At 41.6% G+C, this 24,668-nt stretch overlaps 2 protein-coding genes across 4 annotated transcripts; one reads left to right on the top strand and one right to left on the bottom strand.

Annotated features, from left to right (window-relative positions):
• Positions 1 to 533: 533 nt before the first annotated feature.
• Positions 534 to 11,999, top strand: crym (crystallin, mu). Of its 2 annotated transcripts, XM_072559754.1 has the most exons (8): positions 538 to 882; positions 2,570 to 2,717; positions 3,424 to 3,486; positions 5,862 to 5,963; positions 8,221 to 8,404; positions 9,227 to 9,348; positions 10,510 to 10,594; positions 11,913 to 11,999. In XM_072559754.1, exons 1-8 carry the CDS (start codon positions 719 to 721, stop codon positions 11,987 to 11,989), a joined length of 945 nt encoding a protein of 314 aa, XP_072415855.1. In that variant the 5' UTR covers positions 538 to 718; the 3' UTR covers positions 11,990 to 11,999. The 2 variants fall into 2 exon arrangements, with proteins under 2 accessions (XP_072415856.1, XP_072415855.1); XM_072559755.1 differs by lacking the exon at positions 5,862 to 5,963 and having other exon boundaries at positions 534 to 882.
• Positions 12,000 to 12,071: 72 nt separating this feature from the next.
• On the bottom strand, positions 12,072 to 23,890 carry anks4b (ankyrin repeat and sterile alpha motif domain containing 4B). 2 transcript variants are annotated; one of them, XM_072559745.1, is made up of 3 exons: positions 23,612 to 23,890; positions 20,745 to 21,866; positions 12,072 to 14,773 (listed from the first exon to the last, which is right to left on the bottom strand). In XM_072559745.1, the coding sequence occupies exons 1-3, from the start codon at positions 23,773 to 23,775 to the stop codon at positions 14,770 to 14,772; spliced, it is 1,290 nt and encodes a 429-aa protein (XP_072415846.1). In that variant the 5' UTR covers positions 23,776 to 23,890; the 3' UTR covers positions 12,072 to 14,769. The 2 variants fall into 2 exon arrangements, with proteins under 2 accessions (XP_072415846.1, XP_072415847.1); XM_072559746.1 differs by lacking the exon at positions 12,072 to 14,773 and having other exon boundaries at positions 20,741 to 21,866.
• Between the last annotated feature and the right edge of the window lie 778 nt (positions 23,891 to 24,668).

The raw sequence follows: 24,668 nt of genomic DNA, 5'->3' as shown, positions 1-24,668 counted from the left end.
ACAACAAGTGGCCCCAAAGGAGCCTTCTCCATCCATAAAGTTTCACCTGAACTCCCACACGTCATTTATTGATCCGCTGCTGGAGGAAGAATGCATCATCTTCTGCCTCAGGGCCCTCCAATCCCATGGCATCAATGTGGACTTCACCAGTTTCCTCATTTCCCCTCCTCCCACCTTACCCTAGTTCCAACCTTTCAGTTCAGCACTGTCCTCATGACCTGTCCCATCTGCCCATCTTCTTTCCCACCTATCCACTCCACCCTCTCACTAACCTATTACCTTTACCCTCACCTCCATCCACCTATTGCGCTCTCAGCTACCTTATCCCCTCCCCACCCCCCTCCCATTTATCTCTCCACACCCCTGGTCCCGGCCTGGAACGTTGATTTTCCTGCTCCTTGGATACTGCCTGAACTGTTGTGCTTTTCCAGCACCACACTAATCTTGAAATAAATACAGCCATCAAATTTCACATACCACGTGGCTACAGGAGCTGGCGTTTATGTATCAGCGAATGCTTACAGAATGTTCCTGCTTTTCAATGTAACGAGTCAATCCCGAAGCTTCACTGTTCGCTAGGTGGCAGACTCTGGGAGCATTTGTCTCAAAGTTAATATTTGATGGGATCACTGATTGAGTCTCTCTCAGTGAACAGAGTTTAGCTGTCTGGACTGCAAATACCCACCCCAGCCCCTGAAAGCTGGGCTGCCCTCTCAGAATGGCCGACAGACTGACCTACATCGGATCCGGGGAGATTGAGGAGCTCCTTCTGGACTCGGAGCTGATCCCGGTGCTGGAGAGAGCTCTGGCTAATTTCTCGAGTGAAGACGGCGGAGTGGAACAGCCGGTCCGCAGCACGGTGCCCGTGGCCAAGTACAACGGGTGAGAAGCCTGAAGCAGAGATCAGACCGAGAATGGTTCAAATCCCAGGGCGCCCGGCTTGCAGAAGGAGAGCGGGAGGTCATTCCTTATAGTTCACTCGCACTTTAGTTTGTTAGCGTCAGCAACATTAACTTCTTGATAACACACCTGGCAATTGTCCAATCCTAACCGGGATCTTTAAAATACAGAGAAAGCTGGAAATAAGAACCAAAACAAAACTCAGCGCTTGTGTGGAGGAAGGGATTAGATTTATTGCCGATGACCTGTTTATCAAAGTCTAACTCAGAACCTGGTATTTGATTTTTAACTCAGAACCGATGGAAGGCGACTTGAAACCCGAACTGTGTTTCTCTCCAAATATGCTGGCTGACGTGTTGAGATTTTGTTTTGTCAGACAAGAAAATCCAGGCTTTTTAAAAAAAAACGTCCTGTATGTGTTTTCCCTCATTTTCAGTCACATCTCAAGGTAGAAGTGATTGCAAGTGAAATTTAAGACATGTAAGCAACCAGTTTATTTTTGATTTAACCAATTTTCCTAATCAACCTGTATCAAATGTTGTTGCACACCTCTGGAGTGAGGTGGTACTTGACCAGGGTCCCTTAGTCAGGGGTAGGGACGTGACCTCTGCACCACAAGAGGGCCCCTAGCAATCAGTTTATTAGACAGGGTCCAATGCACACAGATGATGCTGCATGTTATTAATCTTCCATGTGATGAGAAAGTATTTATTACCCATCCCTAGAGACCAGTGCCATCGAGTAGTAAGGGACCCCCACAGTGTGGTTCAAGAGTTAGTTGCAGGATTTTGACCCAGTGACTGTAAAGGAACAGTGATATAGTTCGTAATCACTGTGATTGTGATTCGAAGGGAAACGTGCAGTGGAGTTTCGATCATCTTCTGCCCTTGTCCTTCTCATTGCCAATGGTCATGGACTTTGAAGGTGTTGTCACTTGAGACTTGATAATTGTTGTGGTGCATCTTGTAGGTGGCACATACTTCTGCCACTGCATGTCAATGGTAGAATGAACGAAAGTTAAAAGTGATGGATAAAGTGTTAATTAAGTGGGCTGCTTTGTGTTGGATGTTAGTAAACTTTGAATGTTGTTGGAGCTGCAGTCACCCAGGCAAGTGGAGAGTATTCCATCACACTCCTGACTTGTGCTTCATCAGTATTTTTTATATTTTATTGTAGTGAGGTAACCTTATGGAATTTTTCTTATCCAGCAACAAGTGGAAATCCCTCCACCTCACCTTTGACTTTGCTTCTTTACCCCATTTCTTCCTCCCGCCCTGTCCCCGCTCCATACTACTGGGCAATTCCTTGGAACATTTTGGAGTTAGACAGTTAGAGTCATACAGATGTACAGCACGGAGACAGACCCTTCAGTCCAACTTACCCATGGTGACCATATTATCCTAAATTAATGTAGACCCACTTGCCAGCATTTGGCCCATTTCCCTCTAATCCCTTCCTATTCATGTACCCATCCAGCTGCTTTTTAACATTTATAATTGCACCAGCTTCCACCACTTCCTCTGGCAATTCATTCCATATGTTGTTTAATAGGCAATAATTTGTGCAGCTTTTTGTTGTAATTGTGGAAACTAGTACAATTTTTCCACTATGTAAATATTCATTTTGTTTCTGTATTTTCCTGTTGAACTAATGTTTACATATTGCTCAGTTTTTTAGGCGTGATGCCAGCATACAGTGCAAAGGATGATGCCTTGGTAACAAAACTTGTCAGATTTTACCAAGCCAACAGCTCTGCCTCCAGCTCTCATCATGCAACAGTGCTGCTGTTTGACCCAAGCAATGGCATCTTAAAGGCAGTATGTATTTGCTGTGTATCTCCAGTCCAAGTGTTACAATGTGATTGTAGGAGCATGCCCCAAATAATTTTACAGGCTTTGGAAATGCTGAACCTTCCCTTGAAATTGGATCATTTCTCATTGGCTGATAGAAGGCTCTAGCTCATTAACAATTTGTCAGACTGTTAGTCAGCTTACTAAGCTACCCAGATGTTCACACTGAGTGAAGTGTGTGACTATTTAGGAACACCACCTGCTCTTTAATTTTTTTTTAATTTAAAGCTTTAAGTCTCTGACAATAATCTATAATACAACATAACTTCCATTTGTACTCCGAATGCAAAGGATCCATCATAATAGGGAATGGAAAATGAAGCACTGCAGGCTTGATCTTGCATGTTAGGTACCATAAAGTTGAATCTAAAACAAATTAAACTATGTTTTCCTTGGATGCTGGTAGTGACTAGGATTAGAATATCTGGGTAGTTGTTTTTGATGAGCACAGGCGTGATGGGATGAAGGGCCTTTTTCTTTGCTGTAGATCTCTATGTCTCTGTGACCCTATGACTTGAGACAGTCAGGATGAATTTGATATTAATGGGAGATGAAGCGAGAGTTTTATTTCCACAAAAACTGTGAATGGAAAATGGAGTGTAGATAGTGTGGACTGCATGCTATATATCATCTGTTGTAGGGTGATTAATTTTTCTCTGCATTGTTTCTGAAGGTGATGGATGGAAGAGTGATCACTGAAAAGAGAACTGCTGCAGTTTCTGCCATAGCAACCAAGGTAGTATATTGTTGTTCAATGTGGGGCAAAATCACACATAAGAGATAGGAATGACGTTTTTTTCTTCCAATGGAAGGACTAAGTTTCTTTTCTGATCTCCTGAGAGTATGTTGCACTGGACTGTGAATCCATGGAGGAGACTATAACTCAACATCTAATGGAGCATAGGAACTAGCGAGGTCATTTAGCCCCTCAAGCCCTACCATCTGAGATCCACGTACCCACCTCTGCTGCTCCATATGTCTTAATACCTTCAGTCAACAAACACCTATCAATCTCAAAATTAAAATTAACAATTGGTCTCATATCAGATAACCAAGAGAAAAAAAATTCTATCAATCTAATCTGTCTGCATCTATTAACTTGTAAACATTAATCAAATCACTCCTCAACCTTCTAAATTCCAGGTAAAACAACTCCTTATAATATAACCTTTTGGAGTCAAGATAAATTTACCCTGAATTGCCACAAATGAGATTTGAAGCCATGGCCCTCAAACTATACCAATTGTGTAGAATAGTGCATTCCCAATTGATATAACTTGCAAAATTAAATAAACCACTGGAATGACAGAAATTCTAAATAAATTCAAATTAGGTAACATTCAACTGACTGTCTTTAAATGGAAACTTTCGTGGCTTCTGCCTCATTTTCTCTCTCTCTTCCTCTGTCTGTCTGTCTGTCTCTCTCTCTCTTTCTTGATCAGCCTTTTCCACTGTTTCTGTTTTTATTACTTTGTCTGCTAGTTGATTAGGTGCTGACACCACATGTAGCATGTAATTCTGTCGGGAAGGCTGTAAGGGACCCAAGTCATTGGTGAGTGAGAGTCAGGTGGGGTTTGCAGAGAGGGATTAGCTGCTAGATGAGGGAGAGGTTGAGAAGGAGAGATGAGGGATGGCTCTCAGCAGACCCCTTCCTGTAATGCTGAGTCCTTCAATCAAGCAGAGTTTCTATGAATGAGTAATTCCTCACCCTGGATTCCCACAGCCGAACCCAACAGATCCTGAAGTAGCAACTCCCTGCTCAGTACTGGCAGAATACCATACTGGCACCTGTATGGTGAGGTCCTGAAGTGGACATCAATCTCCCACTTAAAGGTCTCAATTAGTGTCCAGGTGGAAAGGCCATCCATGAGCTTTTGCAGTCCAGACTTGATTGGGCAGCAGCAGGAATTATTTGGAGGAGTTTCCACCTCGCACTTTCTCATTTGATTACATGCTACCCACCTCCGAGCTCATTATCAGGTTGTGGTAACCTCCATCAATTGAGCTTTGAATTCTCATTCTTATTTCCAAATCCAAGATCATCCAAGATCTCAGCACACCTCTGACTCTGACCTCCTGTGTATCTCTGAGTTTAAGTGCTACTCTATTGGTGGTCATGCATTTAACTTTCCAGACACTCCTTTTTGGATGCCCCTTCCTAAACTGCTCTGCTTCTCTCCTTTCCTTTCAAATACTTTTCTAAACTAAACTCTGGCCAAACTTTGATCGTCTGTCCTAATATATTTCAATGTAGCTCGGTGTCAAATATTGTTCAACAGTGTTTCAAGAGCCTTAAGATTATATTTATGTAGCACCATCAGTGTAAACTATTTGCTATTGTTATGTGGGGTTCAGGAACAACAAGTGTGGCTGAATTTTTTTCTCTCTAACACATTAGTGTTAAGGTTAACTTACTTTGCTGATGGCAGGAAGACAGATATTAGTGAATGCAACAAAGACCAGTGATGGATCTGGAGCTTCCTCAACTGCACAGAGCAGAAGGGACAATTCCCCCTCAACAGAAGCTCACAAGTTATTCATTTCAATTTAACCACTTTTAACCATCAAATCTCTCAGAAAATATAAAGAGCAGTAGGGGTCAGCTCTAACTTGGAGATTATGACAATGTTCAATCTATATGTCAAATTGAGATGAAGTATTAAACCAAGGTATTAGCTCCCTGCTGGGTCCTAACGATCCCACAAAAATCTCAAAGGTGAGGAAGACAGATTCTCCCAGTCCTCTTTACTAACATTCACCCGGCAAATGGCACCACGTCAAAATATCTAGTATCCCAAAGCGCTTGAAACATTATGGAATGTTTCATCATATTGTGTTTTGTGGGATCTTGCTGTGTGCATAATGGCTGCCATGTTTACCTGGTTAATCATCATGTAACTTTAAAGTCTGTTTGCAGAGTGGTTCAGCCACATAAGGCAGTAAACCGTTACTCTCTCAACATAATGACAGATGTAGAACCAAACACAAACCCGAGGGACAGACCCGCTCAAGTTCATAATGTCAGTCTCAGAGGTTGGCACATTTGACTCTCTGATATTTTTTCTCAGATTCTTCCTGTAAGTTTCATTTTTGTTGATTTTTTTAATCTAGTACCTCAAATCTAAGAACCTGGATATATTATGTATTCTGGGAGCTGGACCAGAGGCTGTCAGTCACTATGAAATCTTCACCAAAATGTTTCCATTCAAGCAGGTACCTCCATAAGTTCTGCCTCTTTTGTTGTCTCTATAAGAGAGTGTGTGTGTGTGTGTGTGTGTGTAGAAACTAAACTAAACTCTGGCCAAACTTTGATCATCTGTCCTAATATATTCCAATGTAGCTCAGTGTCAAATATTGTTCAACAGTGTTTCAAGTGCCTTGAGATTGTATTTATGTAGCACCATCAGTGTAAACTATTTGCTATTGTTATGTGGGGTTCAGGAGCAACAAGTGTGGCTGAATTTTTTTCTCACTAACTCATTAGTGTTAATTTACTTTGCTGATGGCAGGAAGACAGAAATTAGTGAATGCAACAAAGACCAGTGATGGATCTGGAGTTTCCTCAACTGCGCAGACCAGGAGGGACAATTCCCCCTCAACAGAAGCCATTCAGCCCATTAAGCCTGGTCTGCTATTCAGTACTGTCTTGGCTGATTATTATCCAAACTCCAGCCATCTCCCTTGATTCCATATGCTTTCATGTCATTCACCAGCTGCAAAAGTCTATTGATCTCAGATTGTCCACTTTACCTGATATATTAAGGCTCCTTTGTGTAAATTTTGATGAATAAGCTCACACAATTGAATTCCTTTTATCATTAGCTCATTAAGATATCAGTGCAGATCTTGCTTGACAAATCTCTTGTGTTTTGTAAAACAGCAGTCAGAAAGGAGAAGGAGACAAACAGATTGCTGCCCACTATCCATCTATGTCACATATTACATGGCTCCTGGCAGGACCTGAGGAGCCAAGGATTCTCCCTGTACCTTTCCCCCAGCATCTGCATAGCCAAGATTTGGAATCATAGAAACCCTAAAGTGTGGAAGCAGGCCATTCAACCCATCAAGTTCACACCGACCCTCTGAAGAGCATCCCACCCAGCCCCACGCCCCTTACCCTATCCCTGTAATCCTGTATTTCCCGTGGCCAATCCACCTAATCTGCACATCTTTGGGCTGTGGGAGGAAACTGGAGCACCCAGAGGAAACCCAAGCAGATATGGGGGAATGTGCAAATTCCACACAGTCACCCGAGGTTGAAATCAAACCCGGGTCCCTCGTGCTGTGAGGCAGCAGTGTTAACCATTGAGCCACTATGCCAACTCTGTTATTGTTATAAGTGAGAAGGGAAGCCAGTCAAATCCGGGATTGTGTGGGATAGTCTTCTGAAGTGAACTGTACAAATGTTTCTTATGTGTAAATGGAGACTCAAAGCTCTAATATTTTTAAATTGCAGAGTTTTGATTCCTCATCTTGCAGGATATGAAGGTGTTAACAATGACAATTTTCACCAGGTACTGGCTCACAAACCAATCACTCATTCGTTCTGTGCAATCCGATGAACAAAGCTGCAGCCTACCCTTTTTATTTGTATTCCTGTTTATTCTGTTGTCGGGGTAGAGCTAATGTAATTTTTTAAAATGTTGCTGATAAATAAAGACTTGAGATATTGGAAAGAATTGCCACCACAGCAATGAAGACAAGATTGTTAAAAAATCAATGAGAAAGATTATTTCCTCCAATGGTCCCACAAAGTACAATCTGCTAATGACCAGATTAAAGCTTTTTTTATACTTTTGAATTGCATGGTACCAGCATCCATCCTTCCAAAACAAAATATATAAAAACAACTAAGGGTCTGACAACGTTAAATGCACAACAGGCCCATTCTGTTCCATCATGTCAGTGCTGAAGATCCAAAGCCAATTCCCTTTGCTCTATTGACTTCTCATAATCCCATGTCTCCCTCTGCTTCAAACCTTCATCCAGATCACCCACAAAAGTTACTACAGACTCTGCCTGAATCCTGCCCTAAGGCATAGCATTTTGCGACCTAGCAGTCCTCCGTGTGTCTTAGACATCAGTACAGGTAGAAGGTCATACATTCAAGCTGAAGTGCGGAGAATTGAACACGAAATTCAAAGCCACTGCAGTGAAGGCCCTATCTGCCCCTTTAGGGGAATGTAACATCAAATGACAACTACTTTGAAGATCAAGGGAATTATTCTGTCTATCCTTTATATTTATCCTTCAGTCAGCATCACCAAAAACACATAATCTGATCATCATCAGATTGTACTTTGTAGTACCTTTGGAGGAAATAATCTTTCTCATTGTTATTTTAACAATTTTGGTTAAATCTCCTCTTGGCTTCATTGCTGTGGTGGAAATTTTTGCCAATACCTCAAGTCTTTATTTATCTGCGACATTTTAAATTAAAGTAACTCATCTCTCAATGATTTGATCCCAGGTAAAGGTGTGGAGCCGAACTCGAGAACGAGTTGAAAAGTTTGCGAAAACAGTTGGGGGACCAGTGACAATTTGTGCTTCAGCAAAGGAAGCTGTTCTTGATGCTGATGTAGTGATAACAGTCACCATGGCAACAGAGCCCATCCTGTTTGGAGAATGGATAAAGCCTGGAGCACACATTAATGGTATATCATAATGATTGGACTTGTGGTGTGAGAATTGCTGGAAAATAATTAAGTTGTAATTGGAATCAGTGTGTCAAGAATTTATACTGAAGGTTTGGGGGATGTTGCAAAAGCATTATGTAAATAAATTTTATACTAACTTGGGGATGAAGGGGCTTTAAAACATTAGACCTCATCAGGAGAGCAATTAGCTCAATCCTAAGATTCTGGCTGTGCAAATGTTGTGTGGTCCAAATTGATTCACTGGATTCAGAACTTCTCGCACCTCCTACTGTTCATTTTTATCTGTTCCCACTTCTTATCTTTCTCTCATATCCTGAGGACATTCCAACTTGCTTTTTATCCAGCGAAGCCTTTATGAAATCTGGTTGCTGTTCCATTGTAGGTTAACGACAGAAGCAAAACCTGTGCACAGAGAGATCCCACAAATCAATGGCAAGTTAAACTGATGTTGGCCTGTGACAACTCACTGCTCTCCTTGAAATGGGCTTTAGGAATTCTGACATCTATTTGAACCAAGGCTCAGTTTAGTGGTCTCTCTGGCAGTACAGCACACCCTCAGGCCTGCCCTTCCGACAGTGCAACATTCCCGTACTACGAAGTGTTCAGTTCATGCAGTGGTCCCTCTGTACTGTCCCCGCGTCAGCCTAGCACTCCCTCAGTGAGACACTGATCTTCACCATAGGCTAGCTCTCAAATCTCTGAATTGGACCTTGAACATGCAGTCTGGCGATGGTCTAGAGGGGAGGAGGAAATCTCTGAAAATAATGCCTCAATTTGATTCTCTAATGTGTGTTTGTGATACACCATTTAATCTTTCAGCTGTTGGAGCTTGTCGACCAGATTGGAGGGAGCTGGATGATGGACTAATGAAGAGTGCTGTCCTGTATGTGGATAGCAGAGAAGGAGCCATTAGAGAGTCAGGAGATGTCATCCTCTCGGGTGTAATGCATTTCATTTGGCTTTGTCTGTTAATCAGTGTTTGAAGTTATTACACACATAAATACTCAGACATGTGAATTAGAAGCAGGCTTAGACCAATCAGCCTCTTGAGCCTGTTCCACCATTTGGTAGGATTATAGCTGATCTGATTCAAGGATGCAGCTTTGAGGGATCGGCAGAGATACCCACACCTCAGGAGCAAACAATTTTAAAAAAAGTCACCTCTCATTCTTCTAAACACAAAGAAATGCAGGCCCAACATGTCTGATCTTCTCTCATAAAGTAATCTAGACCATAAAATAAGCTTATCTAACCTTTGACTAATTCCTGATCCCCTTGCTCCTCTGAAGCTTAAACAACACTACAGTCAGTTCATTGTTCCTGTCCTTTGCCCTTCTAGCTCTCTGTTTAAGGATCTCCAGCTGAGGTCACCCAGAATTCATCCTCCTCCTTGCTCAATTCTGTGGCCATAGAAATAATTTTTAAGGTTGAATCCACTTCTTAATTCTGCTTTTCATAATTCCATGTCTTTGATCGCCCATCATCACATTCTGCAGAAATATTCAGAGAAGCTCCACTAAGTTGCTGTGAATTTACTGATTTAAAAGGACCAGAAAGCTTGTAAGGATTGTGGTAATTGTCTAATCCTGGAGTGTGGTGAGGGTATTATTAGTAATATTGGTTCTGGCCTGAGGTACCTTTGCTTTGAAAAAGGGAAACACAACCAGGGTTTGTGCTCCTGATTACAAATTACATGTTGCTTCCCCCTTCCACATCTTTCCATCACTAGAAAGGGGATGTGTGTTACCAGTGAATGAGAAGGATGGTGATGCACACCAAAGTCAAATAGGTTTAATTGTTGAGGTTCACATGTAAAAAAAAACACTTCATCATGGGACCAGCAAAGGATAAGGAGACAAAATTGTACAGGCATGAAAATAAAACAATAGGTTCAAAAAAGGGGGCAATTATAGTAATATATTATTGCACTAATGTTTTGTTAGAGCTGCTTGTCATTTGCCTCTTGTTTAACAGCTGATTTAACAGTTCTTTCAATTTAAGCTATAAACAATCTCTAATTGTAAAAATATTTGTTGACATGTTCCTGGAACAAAGAGTAGAGTACTGTCATTTAACAAAGCGTTTTTCAATTTATCTCACAGGCTGAAATCTTTGCAGAACTGGGAGAAGTGGTGAAAGGAACCAAACCTGCTGTGCGTGACAGGACCACAGTTTTCAAATCATTGGGTGAGAACAAATAAGCCATTATTAAGGGAGCTGATGACAGGACAAAGCTCTTCATTCACTGCTGCTCTGTGTTGTGATGAAAGGTTCAGTACAGTTTCTAATTGAGTCCAAAAGAAACCCAGCTTTTAGATATATTTTATTCAGTTATAGGATTGGTTTAATTCTTACATTTGTTGTTAAAGGATAAATAACTCACTGAATCATATCACAATCTGGTCAATCCAGCTCTAGAGAGTCCATTTTAACAATATGTTTTGTGGGTCAAATGCTGAAATTTTGCTTCATATATTGCATTGACCCAGAGAATGCAGAATAGCTCCAGTTTTGGATTGTCCCATAAATTGCTGTGTAACACCTGTTTTATTTCCACTCTTTTGCTTTATGAGGTTCCATTTCACAGACTATTTGCCCTCAAAATTTATGATTTTCTTGTGTGTCAGTGAGTATCAGTAAGTCATTGTGTGCTGCAGCATACAAACATAGGAATCAGAAGCAGAACTAGGCTAATCATCCTCTCATACCTGCTTTGCCATTTAATAAGACCATAAGACATAGGAGTGGAAGTAAGGCCATTCGGCCCATCTGGTCCACTCCGCCATTCAATCATGGCTGATGGGCATTTCAACTCCGCTTACCCACATTCTCCCCGTAGCCCTTAATTCCTCGAGACAACAAGAATCTATCAATCTTTGCCTTGAAGACATTTAGCGTCCCGGCCTCCACTGCATTCTGCGGCAATGAATTCCACAGGCCCACCACTCTCTGGCTGAAGAAATGTCTCCGCATTTCTGATCTGAATTTACCCCCTCTAATTCTAAGGCTGTGTCCACGGGTCCTAATACAGTCAGAGCTGCTCTGATATGGCTTAAATACCACATTCCTGTCATGTCCCCAATATCTTTTAACTTCCTTCTCAGTCAAGAATCTGTCATCATTCACTTAGCATCTCCACTAAGTCTGACTGTCCTCACCCAGTCTCTCTCACATTTGTAGCATGGATTACTGGCAATTGGGGACGATGTTGCTTGCCTGTTTTACTCTGTATGTGCCCTGAAGTCAATGAATCAGTACAGCCTGTGGGAGTGAACAAAAGGCTTTGTTGTTGTGTGTCAGTTAGTGGGAAAGGGTAGAACTGCTGCAAAACCCTCTTTTAAATTTCAGAAAGATCCAGCAGAACTGCCTGTACTTTTGGTATAATCTGAATGAGCACAGGAATGGATATTCTATTTTAGAAAATCTTCATTAAGCCAGTCACTTTTATTGCTTAAATGAAGCTTTGACTGCTAAAGCTCTTTTCTTTTGTGTTAATTTCTTCCAGGCATGGCCATTGAAGACACAGTTACTGCAAAGCTGATATATGATTGTTGGGAAGTTAAAAATAAACAGAAATCCTAACATCTTACAATTTTTGTTCTACAGAATACTGTTTCACAAAATCAGATTATGTTAATCAGAATAATGGAACTGCTCAAACGAATTAAGGATGTATTTAATTCAGCTTGTGAAAACACAAATCTACTATTAATAGGTTAGAAAAAGACCTCTCAGCTTGTACAAATACAGTGTCAGTTGTTGAACTTCAATCCAACTGTTCCCAATGTTTGTTACATGATTGATTGCATAATGTTATAAAATGATACAAAATGACCATTCTGTTTGTGCCACATCACTGAAGGAATTATCTCACTTGGTCCATCAGCCCTCTTCCTTCCTCACAGCCCTGCACACATCTGCTTTAAAAATAATCTCTAATCATAATTGTTTTACTCATAAACCTTGTATTAAATTGTTGAAAAGCAATGGATTGACAGTTGCAAAAACTTAGTCAAATTGAAACACTATGTCCTTACAAATAATGGAAGCCAAATTATTAAATAAATTACGAGTTTATAGTACATCAAATAGAAATAGAAAGTTTTGTCGTTTTTTTCACTAGTACAGTATTGTCCATTCTTGTGTGAAATGAAGATTTATTTTAACATTGCCTTTCATGAGATTGAATGATGATCCACAAATAGAATTTGACAGCATTCGAAAGAAGTTATGAAGACCTGGGCTGGCAGTTTAGTGCAATGGGCACCATGAGTTTGTACATGGTAGCTTCGTTATAGTGAAAATTGGGAAGTAAAGGAGAGAGCTTTTGACACATCCCTCTCAATGTAGGTTGTGGGATTAATTTAGGAACATTTTCCATAAATGGAAGCTAGATTGTCCTCTGAAGGACAGTTTTGTAAGATAACATCTGTGGACGTTGTCTCAAGCCCAAAGAGATATTTCTAATTCTTGGGTATTCACTGAACTATGGATTAGCTAGGTTTCTTTTTTTTATATTCTTCATTTATTACTGTCTTTAATGAGACTGTTTGGTTCATTCATTTATACTGCATCCATTTACATCATGAACTCATTTTTTAGGTACCAATTCTACACAATGCAGGAGACCATTTATTACTAAGAGAATTGGAGCAGGGTGTGAAGGCAGATTGGTACACCGTCATCTGTGAGGAAGTCCACTTAGTTTATACGTCCTGTATCCTGCATAAGAATCCGTTCTCTATTCCTTAGAATGGCTGAGCCATTAAGGGCACTTCTCACACAGATCAGGATTGGCTAGTGGCAGATATATTATAGTTAGAAACCAGGTCAAACTCTACAACTTTGGCATAGAATAACTGAATGACATTCCTCAAATTGGTAGGGCAAACTAGGGCAGGACTTATACAGTTAATGTAAAGCCCTGGGGATGTGTTGTTGAATAGAGAGACCAAGGGGTGCAGAAGTGCAGAAATAAAGTTTTTTGTAAAAGTAGAATTGCAGGTAGACAGGATGGTGAAGAAGGCATTAGAATGCTTGCCTTCATTGGTCAGTGCATTGAGCACAGGAGTTGGGATGCCATGTTATGGATGTACAAGACATTGGTGAGGCCACATTTAGAATACTGTGTACAATTCTGGTCGCCCTTTTAGAGGAAGTATGCTATTAAACTTGAGAGGGTGCAGAAAAGATTTACAAGGATGTTGCTAGAACTGGAAGGTTTGAATTTTAGGGAGAGGCTGAATACACTGGGGCTTTTTTCCTTGGAGCGTCAGAGGAAGAGATGTGATCTTATAGAGGTTTACAAAATCATGAGGGGCATTGATAGGGTGAATAGCCAAGGTCTTTTTCGTAAGGTGAAGGAGTTCAAAACTAGAGGGCATAGGTTTACGCTGAGAGGGGAAAGATTTAAAAATGACCTAAGCGGTAACTTTTTCATGCAGAGGGTGATGCATGTATGCAATGAGCTGTCAGAGGCGGAAGCTGGTACAATTACGACATTTAAAAAGCATCTGAATGGGTAGACGAATAGGAAGGATTTAAAGGGATATGGGCCAACTATTGGAAAATGCAGCTAGGTGATGTCTGGTCAGCATGGAAGAGTTGGATCAAAGGGTCTGTTTCCATGCTATATGACTTTATAAATAAAACAAAATATCTCCAATGAAAGGGATTAGATTACATACATTTTATAGATATTCAGAACTGGCCACTGCACCCAGCCTCTTTCCATTCCACTTATTTCACCCTATTTTCTATTCCTTTCTTTCTCAACTATCTCTCCAGCTTCCACTAAAATGCATCTACCCTATTCATCTTGAACGCACCATGTGGGAGCAAGTCCCAAATTCTCACCACCTTCCGGTTAAGAGTAACTTATCCAATTCCTAATGAGATTCAATGGTGATTATTATATTTATTTATGTAATGCCCTCCACTTTAAATTACCATTCCATAGTTCCTCACCATTTGAAATGAGTGATATGAAACAGTTCACAGTGTAATGTTACTTATCCAAGTGACTGAAGAGCATTTTAAAGGACAGATTGGTCTCAATAACAGTTAAAGATCTATATTCCAGAAAATAATTATGTGCCAGACACCAAAACTCTTTTTTTGTAATGCACAAATTTCCATTCTCTTTTGCTAAATCTAAACATGCAATATGGAAATCTGAGTACTTTTAATGATCCACTAATTTAATTTTAACTTCCTCCAATACAATGGATAATAGATGTTTCAATATAGTTCCTGTTCCATATCACACTGGCCATTTGTGCCACCAGAGAATGATGATGGTCCTGGATTAAACACTGGAGATTGCTCGGACTCCAAATCTTCTTGATGGGGTGCAAACTTGCTTACCTATTTCATGTTAAAAAAAAGTTACACATTAATAGTGAATACCAAAACACACTGAAAATATAGATGACTGAAGGAATTAATTTCATAGTAAGGAACTATGTCTTTCAGATTTTTCTTGTTTGAAAAAGAAAGGATTTGCATTTAGTTAAGCAACAGCCTAATATTGTCACATTCACTAAATCACACCTTACGATAAATGTCCCACATACCATCATCACTGTCCCAGGATATGTCCTGACCCAGTGGTGATGGCATGACATTTTTTGGTCAGTAGATAGTTGGGTCCATACGCATAGACTCTGGACCCTGTGAAGTCTCATGGTATTACATCAAACATGGGTAGGAAACCTCCTGCAGATTACTAACTACAGAACTCCCTTAGCTTATATATCAATTCTCCTCCATGCTGAACACACCACTTGGAAAAAGCACTGACCATACCAAGGGCACAGAATCTACCCTGTGCTGGGGAGAGGTTTCAATGTCCATCACTAAGCATGCCTCAGTACTGCCTCTACTGACCAAGCTGACTAACTTCTAATGGTCATGGTGGTGGTACATTGAGATTCAAAAACCTACTGGACCTTATTCTCACCAAAATGTTGCAGGTACATTTGTCCATGACATTACTGATAGGTGTGACCACCACATAGTTCTTGTAGAAACAGCAAGTTCAAACTGACGATAGAATGCATCATGTTGAGTGACACTACTTATATGCTGAATGGGATAGATTTCAAACCAGTCTGGAAAACCAAAAGTGCTAATCCATGAGCCGCAGCAGATCTGTATTCAATCACAATCTATATGTAATCTTAAGGCCAGTTACATTGTCCAAACTCCACCAATACCATCAAGGCAGAGAATCAACCCTGCTTCAGTGGAGATTTCAGGAGCCAGAAACATCCTGTCCCTAACTGCCCTTGAGAAGTGGTGGTGAGCTGCCACCTTGAACTACTGCAGTCCATGCACTGAGGGAGGGAATTCCAGGGTTTAGACCCAGTAACAGCAAAGGAACAGCAATATGTTTCCAAGTCAGGATGGTGAGTAGCTTGGAGGGGATCTTTCAGGTAGGTGTTCCCATGTATCTGCTGCCCTTGTCCTTCTAACTAGAAGTGGTCGTGGGCTTTGGAAAGTGCTGTCTAAGGGTTTTCGGTGGATTTCTGCAATGTATCTTGGAGATAGTACACACCAGCTACTGAGCGTCAGTAGTGGAGGGAATGGATTTGGTGCCAATCAAATGGGCTGTCTTGTCCTGGATGGTGTCAAGCTTCTAGAATGTTGTTGGAGCTGCACTCTTCCAGGTAAGTGGGGAGCATTCCATCATATTCTTGACTTGTGCCCTGTAGATGATGAGACAGGTTTTGGGGAGTCAGGAGGTGAGTTCCAGCAGTATTCCTAGCCTCTGACTGCTGTTATAGTCACTCAGCCATGCCACACAAGAGCCAGGCAATGACCATGAGAGCTACAAGAGCAGGTCAGGGGTTGAGAGTTCTATGGGAAGTAACTCACCTGCTGTTTCTACAATACCTGTCAATCATCTGCAATGTACAAGTAAGAAGTGTGATTCTTACTCTCCATTGCTTGGACAGGAGCAGCTTCAACAACACTCAAGAAGCTCACCACCATCTGAGTCAAAGCAGTCCACATGATTGGCATTCCATACACTACTCATCCCCTCCACCATTAATACACAGTGGCAGCAACGAGTACTATTAATAAGATGCATTGTAGTTCCCTCAACAACATCTTTGAAACCTGTGATCTCTGCTATCTAGAAGGACAGTGGCAGCTGAAATATGGAAACACCATAACCTGAGGTTCTCCTCCAAGCCACAAACAATCCCAACTTAAACATATTGCCATTCTTTTAGTGTCACACTGTCAAGACATGTTGGAACTCCCTCTCTAACAGCGCAGTTAACGTGCCTACATTAGAACTGCAGCAGTTCAAGAAATGATGCAACACCATCTTCTCAAGAGTGCTTAGAAATTGGCAATGAATGCCGGCATAGCCAGTGGCACCCGCATCCTGAGAAAGAGCAAAAGAAATTAATAAGCACTGCCCCCAAATATTGAAAAGTGCTTTCAAACCAATCATGCATCTTTCTGAAGTGCAGTAACTGTTAGAGTATATAAAATATTGAGTCCAACAGCTGTCCAGGTGGGATTGGTGTTTGTTTTGTGCTCATTACTACACCAGGCATTAAAAATGATCATAGATCAATTAAAATCTAGCAGTTAAGAATAGTCAACAAGTCAAAAACCAAGGCTGCTGGAAGGAATACACTAGAAGAAACTAGAATGAAGATTGAACTGAATTGTATAACACTGAAACAAGTGCAGGCAGACATGTCTGGCTATTTATTAACAACTGTTTTCAGAATATGGCATGTGAAATTCAGAAATTAGAAGAATGTTGTCCAGGTCTTAATGCATGTTGGCATGCAGCATTTCAGCATCTGAGAAATCACAAATGACGCTGAGTATTGCAGAACAATCAGCAACCATTCCAACTTCTTATGATGGAGTGAAGGTCATCAGTGAAGCAGCTGAAGATGGTCCGGCTTAGGATATTATGTCCTGGAGCTCCTGCAGTGATGTCCAGGAACTGAGATAAATAGCATCCAACAATCACAACCATCATCCTTTGTGTTAGAAAGGAATGAAACCAATTCTCTTTGTCTTTGGTGTTTAGGACTCCATTGTGCCACATTTGGTCAAGTGCAGCCTTGATGTCAAAGGCAGTCACCATCACCCTACTGAAATGAGTTATTAACTATTGTATATTGATTCTGGTATGGTTCTCTCAGGTTTGGATGCATTCTATTTCTTCTGGTTATGATTATGACTTTTGGTTACAAAAACAAAAATTGCTGGCGAAACTCAACTGGTCTGGCAGCATCTGTGAGGATTAAACAGTTTTGAGTCTGGTGACTCTTCATCAGTACTGAGGCAACTGAAGTCTCACCAGCAATTTCTGTTTTTGTTTTGATCGTCAGCATCTGCAGCTCTTTGTTTTATTATGACCCGTTACCCTATCTGAACCACATCAGAAAGGCTGAACACTTCGGAGGGTTGACACAGTTTGTATCTTATCTTCCTTCCTTCCATTTGCTCCTCGTTTGGTTTGACTCTATTTTGACTTCCTTTTAGTTATGACAATTTTGATCTGGTTTCTCATTACCTCTGATTTGGAGCACAGCCAAAGAGGGAGAATGTTTTGGACAAAAAAAAATTATGGGGTGTTGCCAAATGAACTTCGTGACTTTCCTCATGTTTCTGAATGAATTGCAACCTCGCAGCTACAGAGAGAGGCCCCAAGAGACACTCAGAGTAATAGAGATGTACAGCATGGAAACAGACCCTTCGGTCCAACCCGTACATGCCAACCAGATATTCCAACCCAATCTAGTTCCACCTGCCAGCACCCTGCCCATATCCCTCCAAACCCTTCCTATTCATATACCCATCCAAATGCCTTTTAAATGTTGCAATTGTATCAGCCTCTACCACTTCCTCTGGCAGCTCATTCCATACATGTACCACTCTCTGCGTGAAAAAGTTGTCCGTTAGGTCTCTTTTATATCTTTCCCCTCTCATCCTAAATGTATGCCCTCTAGTTCTGGACTCCCCGACCCCTGGGGAGTCTATTTACCCTATCCATGCCCCTCATAATTTTGTAAACTGCTATAAGGTCACCCCTCAGCCTTCGACACTTCAGGGAAAACAGCCCCAGCCTGTTCAGCCTCATAGAAAAGTTTTTCTTCAGCTCACAATCTCAGGAAACTGAGTACTTGTTTGTCAGGGATCTGCTGGAGCTTTAATGGACAATCAAGTGCACAGTATCATTAGATGACTGTCCCTCTGAAACTCCCTAGCAAAGGCAAAATCTGCTGCAACATTTTTTATTTATTGTTTACTTTCCGTGATCTATATGGAGTTCAGTAAAACACTCAACAAGGTGCCTAATGGCAGACTGGTTAGCAAGGTTAGATCACATGGAATACAGGGAGAACTAGCCATTTGGATACAGAACTGGCTCGACGGTAGAAGACAGAGGGTGGTGGTGGAGGGTTGCTTTTCATACTGGAGGCCTGTGACCAGTGGAGTGTCACAAGGATCGGTGCTGGTTCCACTGCTTTTCATTATTTATATAAATGATTTGGATGTGAACATAAGAGTTATAGTTAATAGGTTTGCAGATGACATCAAAATTGGAGGTGTAATGGACAGCGAAGAAGGCTACCTCAGAGTATAATGGGACCTTGATCAGATGGGCCAATGAGCCGAGGGGTGGCAGATGGAATTTAATTTAGATAAATGTGAGGTGCTGTATCTTGGAAAGGCAAATCAGGGCAGGACTTATATACTTAATGGGAAGGTCCTGGGAAGTATTTCAGAACAAAGAGACCTTGGAGTGCAGGTTCATAGTTCCTTAAAAGTGGAGTTGCAGGGAGATAGGCTACTGACAAAGGCATTTGGAATATTTTCCTTTATTGGTCAGAGTATTGAGTACAGGAGTTGGGAGGTCATGTTGCAGCTGAACAGAACATTGGTTTGGCCACTTTTGGAACACTGCATACAATTTTGGTCTCCCTGCTATAGGAAGGATGTTGTGAAACTTGAAAAGATTCAGAAAAGATTTACAAGGAAATTGCCAGGGTTGCAGGATTCGAGCTACATGGAGTGGCTGAATAGACTGGGGCTGTTTTCCCTGGAGTGCCAAAGGCTGAGGGGTGACCTTACAGAGGTTTATAAAATCATGAGGGCATATTTGGGGCGGCACGGTGGCACAGTGGTTAGCACTGCTGCCTCACAGCGCCAGAGACCCGGGTTCAATTCCCGCCTCAGGCGACTGACTGTGTGGAGTTTGCATGTTCTCCCCGTGTCTGCATGGGTTTCCTCCGGCTGCTCCGGTTTCCTCCCACAGTCCAAAGATGTGCAGGTCAGGTGAATTGACCATGCTAAATTGCCCGTAGTGTTAGGTAAGGAGTAGATGTAGGGTGGGTTGCGCTTTGGCGGGGCGGTGTGGACTTGTTGGGCCGAAGGGCCTGTTTCCACACTGTAAGTAATCTAATCTAATCTAATATATAGGGTAAATAGACAGGATCGTTTCCCTCAGGTGGGGGAGTCTAGAATGAGAGGGCATAGGTTTAGGGTGAGGGGGAAAGATTTAAAAGGGACCTTAGGGACAACGTTTTCATGCAGAGAGTGGTGCACATATGGAATGAGCTGCCAGAAGAAGTGATGGGGGCTGGTCCAATTACAACATTTAAAAGGCATATGGGTGGGTATATGAATAGGAAGGATTCAGAGGGATATGGGCCAAGTGCTGGCAAATGGGACTAGAATAATTTAGAATATCTGGTCAGTATGGACAAATTGGACCAAGGGTCTGTTTCTGTGCTGTACATCTCGATCACTCTATGACTTTTGGGATGTGGGCATCACAGGCAAGGCTAACAATAATTTCGTTTCTCTGACTGCCCTGAGGAAGTGGTGGTGATCCGCCATCTTTCTGAACCACAGCAGTTTGCCAAAGCCACTTCTGGATACAAATACCAGTCAGCCAAATGGTGGGCCGGAATCAGTCATGAAAATTCCACTTGAAAAGTGGCTTTCGCATCTTTTACATTGACCTGAGAAGGCAGGTGGGACCTCAGTTTAACATTCTCATCCAAAAGACAACAATTCAATTTCCTCAGTAGACTGTGAGTCTTGGTTATGTACTCAATGTGTGCAGCGGGACTTGAACTTACATCTTTCTGACTCAGCGATAACAGTGCTACTAACTAAATCACCTTAACTGAACTACCACATTCATGATTTTCATCCTTTGAACTGCAGAACACCCAGATAGAGAAGGCTGCACTGAGTAAGTGGTATTTAATACAAATACTTATTAATTGAGAACAAACTTGTTCAATTGATAGCAACAGCTCTATATGTTTTTAATAATGATACTTACAATACAGTATCCACTAGGTTGTTTGGTGTTTCCAAAACTAACTTTCTTCTTTCTACGGCAGAAATAATCTTTTTCCGTGGTCCGAGTGGCAGATTGATACTTTTCAGATCTCCGTCAGTGCACAGCATGAGGGAGTCCAGGCCAACTTGCTCTCTTGCCAGGAAAGGAATGAACTCCGTCAAGTTCTGAGATGCCATGAAGGTTTCAAGTGGTGTCGTCTCAGGCTCATCATCATCCAAACCGATATCGTCTTCGTCCCAGGGCAAATCATCTTCCTCTTCTTTACTGAATGTTTCAAGATCTGGAAACACTTCCTTGGGCTTCAACACTAGACTGCGCAATTTGGAACCAATGTCTTCCACCTCATTACTGCTGAACATTTCCTCTTCCACATTCAAACCCAGGACAAAGTTCCTTCTGAACAGCATGTTTCCCAGTCCGGGTCGATTAAAGAGAGACTCATGACCAAAGTTGTTATCATAGTCAGAGGATTTCAACTCAGAAAAGGCTGCATTCTCTTCATCTTGTTCATTAAACACATCCAGTACATTGGCCCGATTCCCACTGTCTCGTTCTTGCCTTACAAAAATGACATCCTTTTCTAATTGCTGCTGAGTGAAGCTTTTGCTGTTATCCTTCTTCTTAAGTCTCTTCTGCAGAGATCCTTTGATAATGGAAGAAATGCTACCTTTGTGTTCTGAGTCACTTACTTTAGAGAGGTCACTGACACTGGATATAGTTCCACTCTGTACTGAAGCAGCACCTTCATTTTGGCTTTCCATCTCCCGGCTGTATTTCTTGTTCATCCGATTTTGGTGCTTTTTCTTGCGTCTTTCACACAGTTTGATTTGTTTCTCGCTATCCTTTAGTGCCTTTTCTTTTAACCTGGCAACCTGTTTCGGATTCATGACGGTTTGTTTGGTGGCAGCTGTGTCCAGGAAGCGGACACATTCCATTCGATCCTTACTGGCAGCGGCATCCATGGCAGAATGGAAGTCATTGTCCAAAGCCCAAATATTTGCACCAAAGTTAACCAAGAAAGTGACAATGTGAAGGTGGCCATTGGTTGAAGCATGGTGCAAGGGTGTATTGCCCCAGATGTCACATATATCGGGATCGCCACTGAAAGACAAGCCACAAAGAATTGACTTAGTGCAGGATGTTACAATGTGTAGCAAGTCTTTTGCTTCACACTCTCAAACTTTATCTTCCTACATATTTTTCCTAGCACTGGTGGTATGAGTTGATCTGGGTGAATGACCTCCTGATTCTTGACCTAAGTAGCCATTCTTGATGCTTTACCTCAAACAGTGAGTGAAGACATCATGGGAAAATCTGATCTAAACTATGATCTGAATGGGATGCTGAAGCCAACAGTAGCTTGGTGAAAACCAGCTCACTCAATATATACTGGAAACTAAGCCTAGGTATATGTCCAACAGAGCAGGACAAGTAATACTTATGCTACCAGACACACTTAACACTTTTAACAGCAAGTGGAACAGACTGTATCCATCACTTCCAGCTTTTGGCTCTGCTCTGAGTCAGAACATTGTGGGTTCCAAGTCCACTCCAAGAACCTGAGCATATAACTTCATTATAGTACTGAGGGAGGTCTGCACTGTCAGGAGGTGCCAGTGCTGTGGATAAAATATTAGATGTAGCCCCTTCTGTGTTCTTAAGTGGATAGACGTGATCTCAATAAACTATTCAAAGGAGAGTAGGGGAGTTTTTCCTGGAATTCTGGCCAATATGTATTCCTTGATCAATAACTGAAACAGATTGCTCATCATTACATTGCTCTTTGTGGGAGTTTGCTGTGCATAAATTGGCAGCTGTGATACATACATCACAACAGTGATTGCACTTCATAAAGTACTCCATTTATGAAATACTTTGGGATGTATGAGGTTGTGGTTGACAACACTATGTATGAGGTTGTGGTTGACCGTACTGCAAATGTTTTGTTTGCTCCCTCTCTCCCAATCATGTGACTGGAGTGATTGGCACTTTGAACCCTTAGCAAAGTTTCAAAGTGATGAATAATAATCTGTACTTATCGTGATTTTGAGCAATGGTGCAGGCAGTCATGCCTGAACCATGACTTTAAGATAATGGTTTGTGACATCACCTCAGGTTGGTGGGAGGCATACTCCTGAAACGTTCCAACACACTGTATTTCTGTGGATTCCCCTGGTGTGTAATTCTAAAGATCCTTATTTTATATCAATTTGGATTCATTCTGTACTGGGATCTTTTCCCCAAGTGACAAATGGTTCAAGAAAAGTTTGTCAACTGAGATCCTTCACAACCTGCAATGTTTTCTCAATGTCCGTAATTTCAATACACTTTTAGAAAATAAGTTCTCAATTAAAGGAAACATTAGGAAGCAAACACAAAAGACAAACGTTTCCAAATAACAACTAAAAACAATGCTTCAAAAAACAATGAATGACTTGCATTTATGTACAGCCTTTCACAAAGTCAAAATGTTCCGAGAACTTTTCAACTAAAGAAGGGCCTTTTGAAGTGCACTCACTGTTCCACTGTAGGAAATTTGATAGTCAGTTTGTGTTAAGCAAGACATAATGACTATGGTCTTTGTGATGTTTAAAGAAGGATGTTGGACAGAGCACCCGGGATAGCTCCACTGTCCATCAAACAGTGGGATCTTTTCCATCCTTCTGCCTGGGCCTTGGTTTAAGGACACATTCTCAAAGTGCAGCACTCTCAAATCGGTTCAGCTTGGATGTTTTAAAGCAGTTGTAGTGTATCTTAATCTACAATCCTCTGACTCTGAAACAGAGTGAATATTTTTTTTAAAACCCATGAAGGGTCATATAAAAGAATCAGGTTGTGGCACTCACCCTCTGCTACAGATGAGCTGCAGGGCCTCCAGGTGGCCGTGATATGCCGCCCAAAGTGTCGGGGTCATCCCATCCTCATCCGGATTGTTCAGATCCCTCTTTGTGGCCTCCTTTAAGGGACCGAGGTAGCCATCCCTGGCTGCCTTGTGGTACCTGTCAGTCATGGTTCAAATCCTAAGGCTGGCCTTCACACGCGCTGCTGGCAGCAGGATTGAAGCAGCCAGTGAGTGCGAACCCGGAGATGGAGAGGCACCGCCCAGGGTGGGACATGAGGGACAAGGTCCACGCTCGACAAACTGCAAATTTAAGGCAGGCCAGCTGGCGAGATTATCGGGTATTATTTCCCCTTGTCACTTCCTCCTGTTTCTTGAGCACATTTATTTAATTTAAATACTGCTAGGCATAAATTGCTCTGTGCAAAAGGGAACCATTTATTTGTCTACACTGGAAAGCAAACGAATATCTGTATTTGCATGTGTCAGTTGTCCCTTGGATTGTTTATCCGATAAATACTTTAATTGTTTTTGCATTTTCACCATGTTACTTTGCATCGATTGTGTCTGTAATACTTACAACTAAATCCTCAGCAGTTTTTTTGTCATCTTAATTTGTACCTTTTTTGTTTAAAAATGTGGATCGACCTTAAAGAGTATTAACAGTATAACGCCAACCGACCTTTGAATTATAGGTTGATGTCAAGACTGGAAATGCTCTTCCCATTCGATGTCCTCGAGTTGCAATAAATTGTTACGGTTGAGAAGCAAAATGTAAATTAGTGATATTCATCTGGAAAGTAAGACGCTTTTGGAAGGAGCCGCTTGCAGCTAGAGATAGATGGGCTGTTGGGGGAAGGGGGTGCTCAGTGAACCATTGAAGACAGATTCAGTCATTTCGTCGGGAGATTCAGTTTATGCCAAACTAAACGAACGCGCTCAGAGGTTGCACAATAAATTAGGAGTCCTTAATATGGCACAGAAAATGAATGTAGTTTATAATCGAAACATGAAGGAAGACATTTATTTATATCGCAACTTTCACGTCCTTGGGACGCCCACAA

The sequence above is a fragment of the Chiloscyllium punctatum genome, chromosome 40 (assembly GCF_047496795.1).
Source record: "Chiloscyllium punctatum isolate Juve2018m chromosome 40, sChiPun1.3, whole genome shotgun sequence".
Taxonomy (NCBI): Eukaryota; Metazoa; Chordata; class Chondrichthyes; order Orectolobiformes; family Hemiscylliidae; genus Chiloscyllium; species Chiloscyllium punctatum.
The sequence above is the reverse complement of the archived record's forward strand: the minus strand, read 5'-3'. Positions and strand labels throughout refer to the sequence as shown.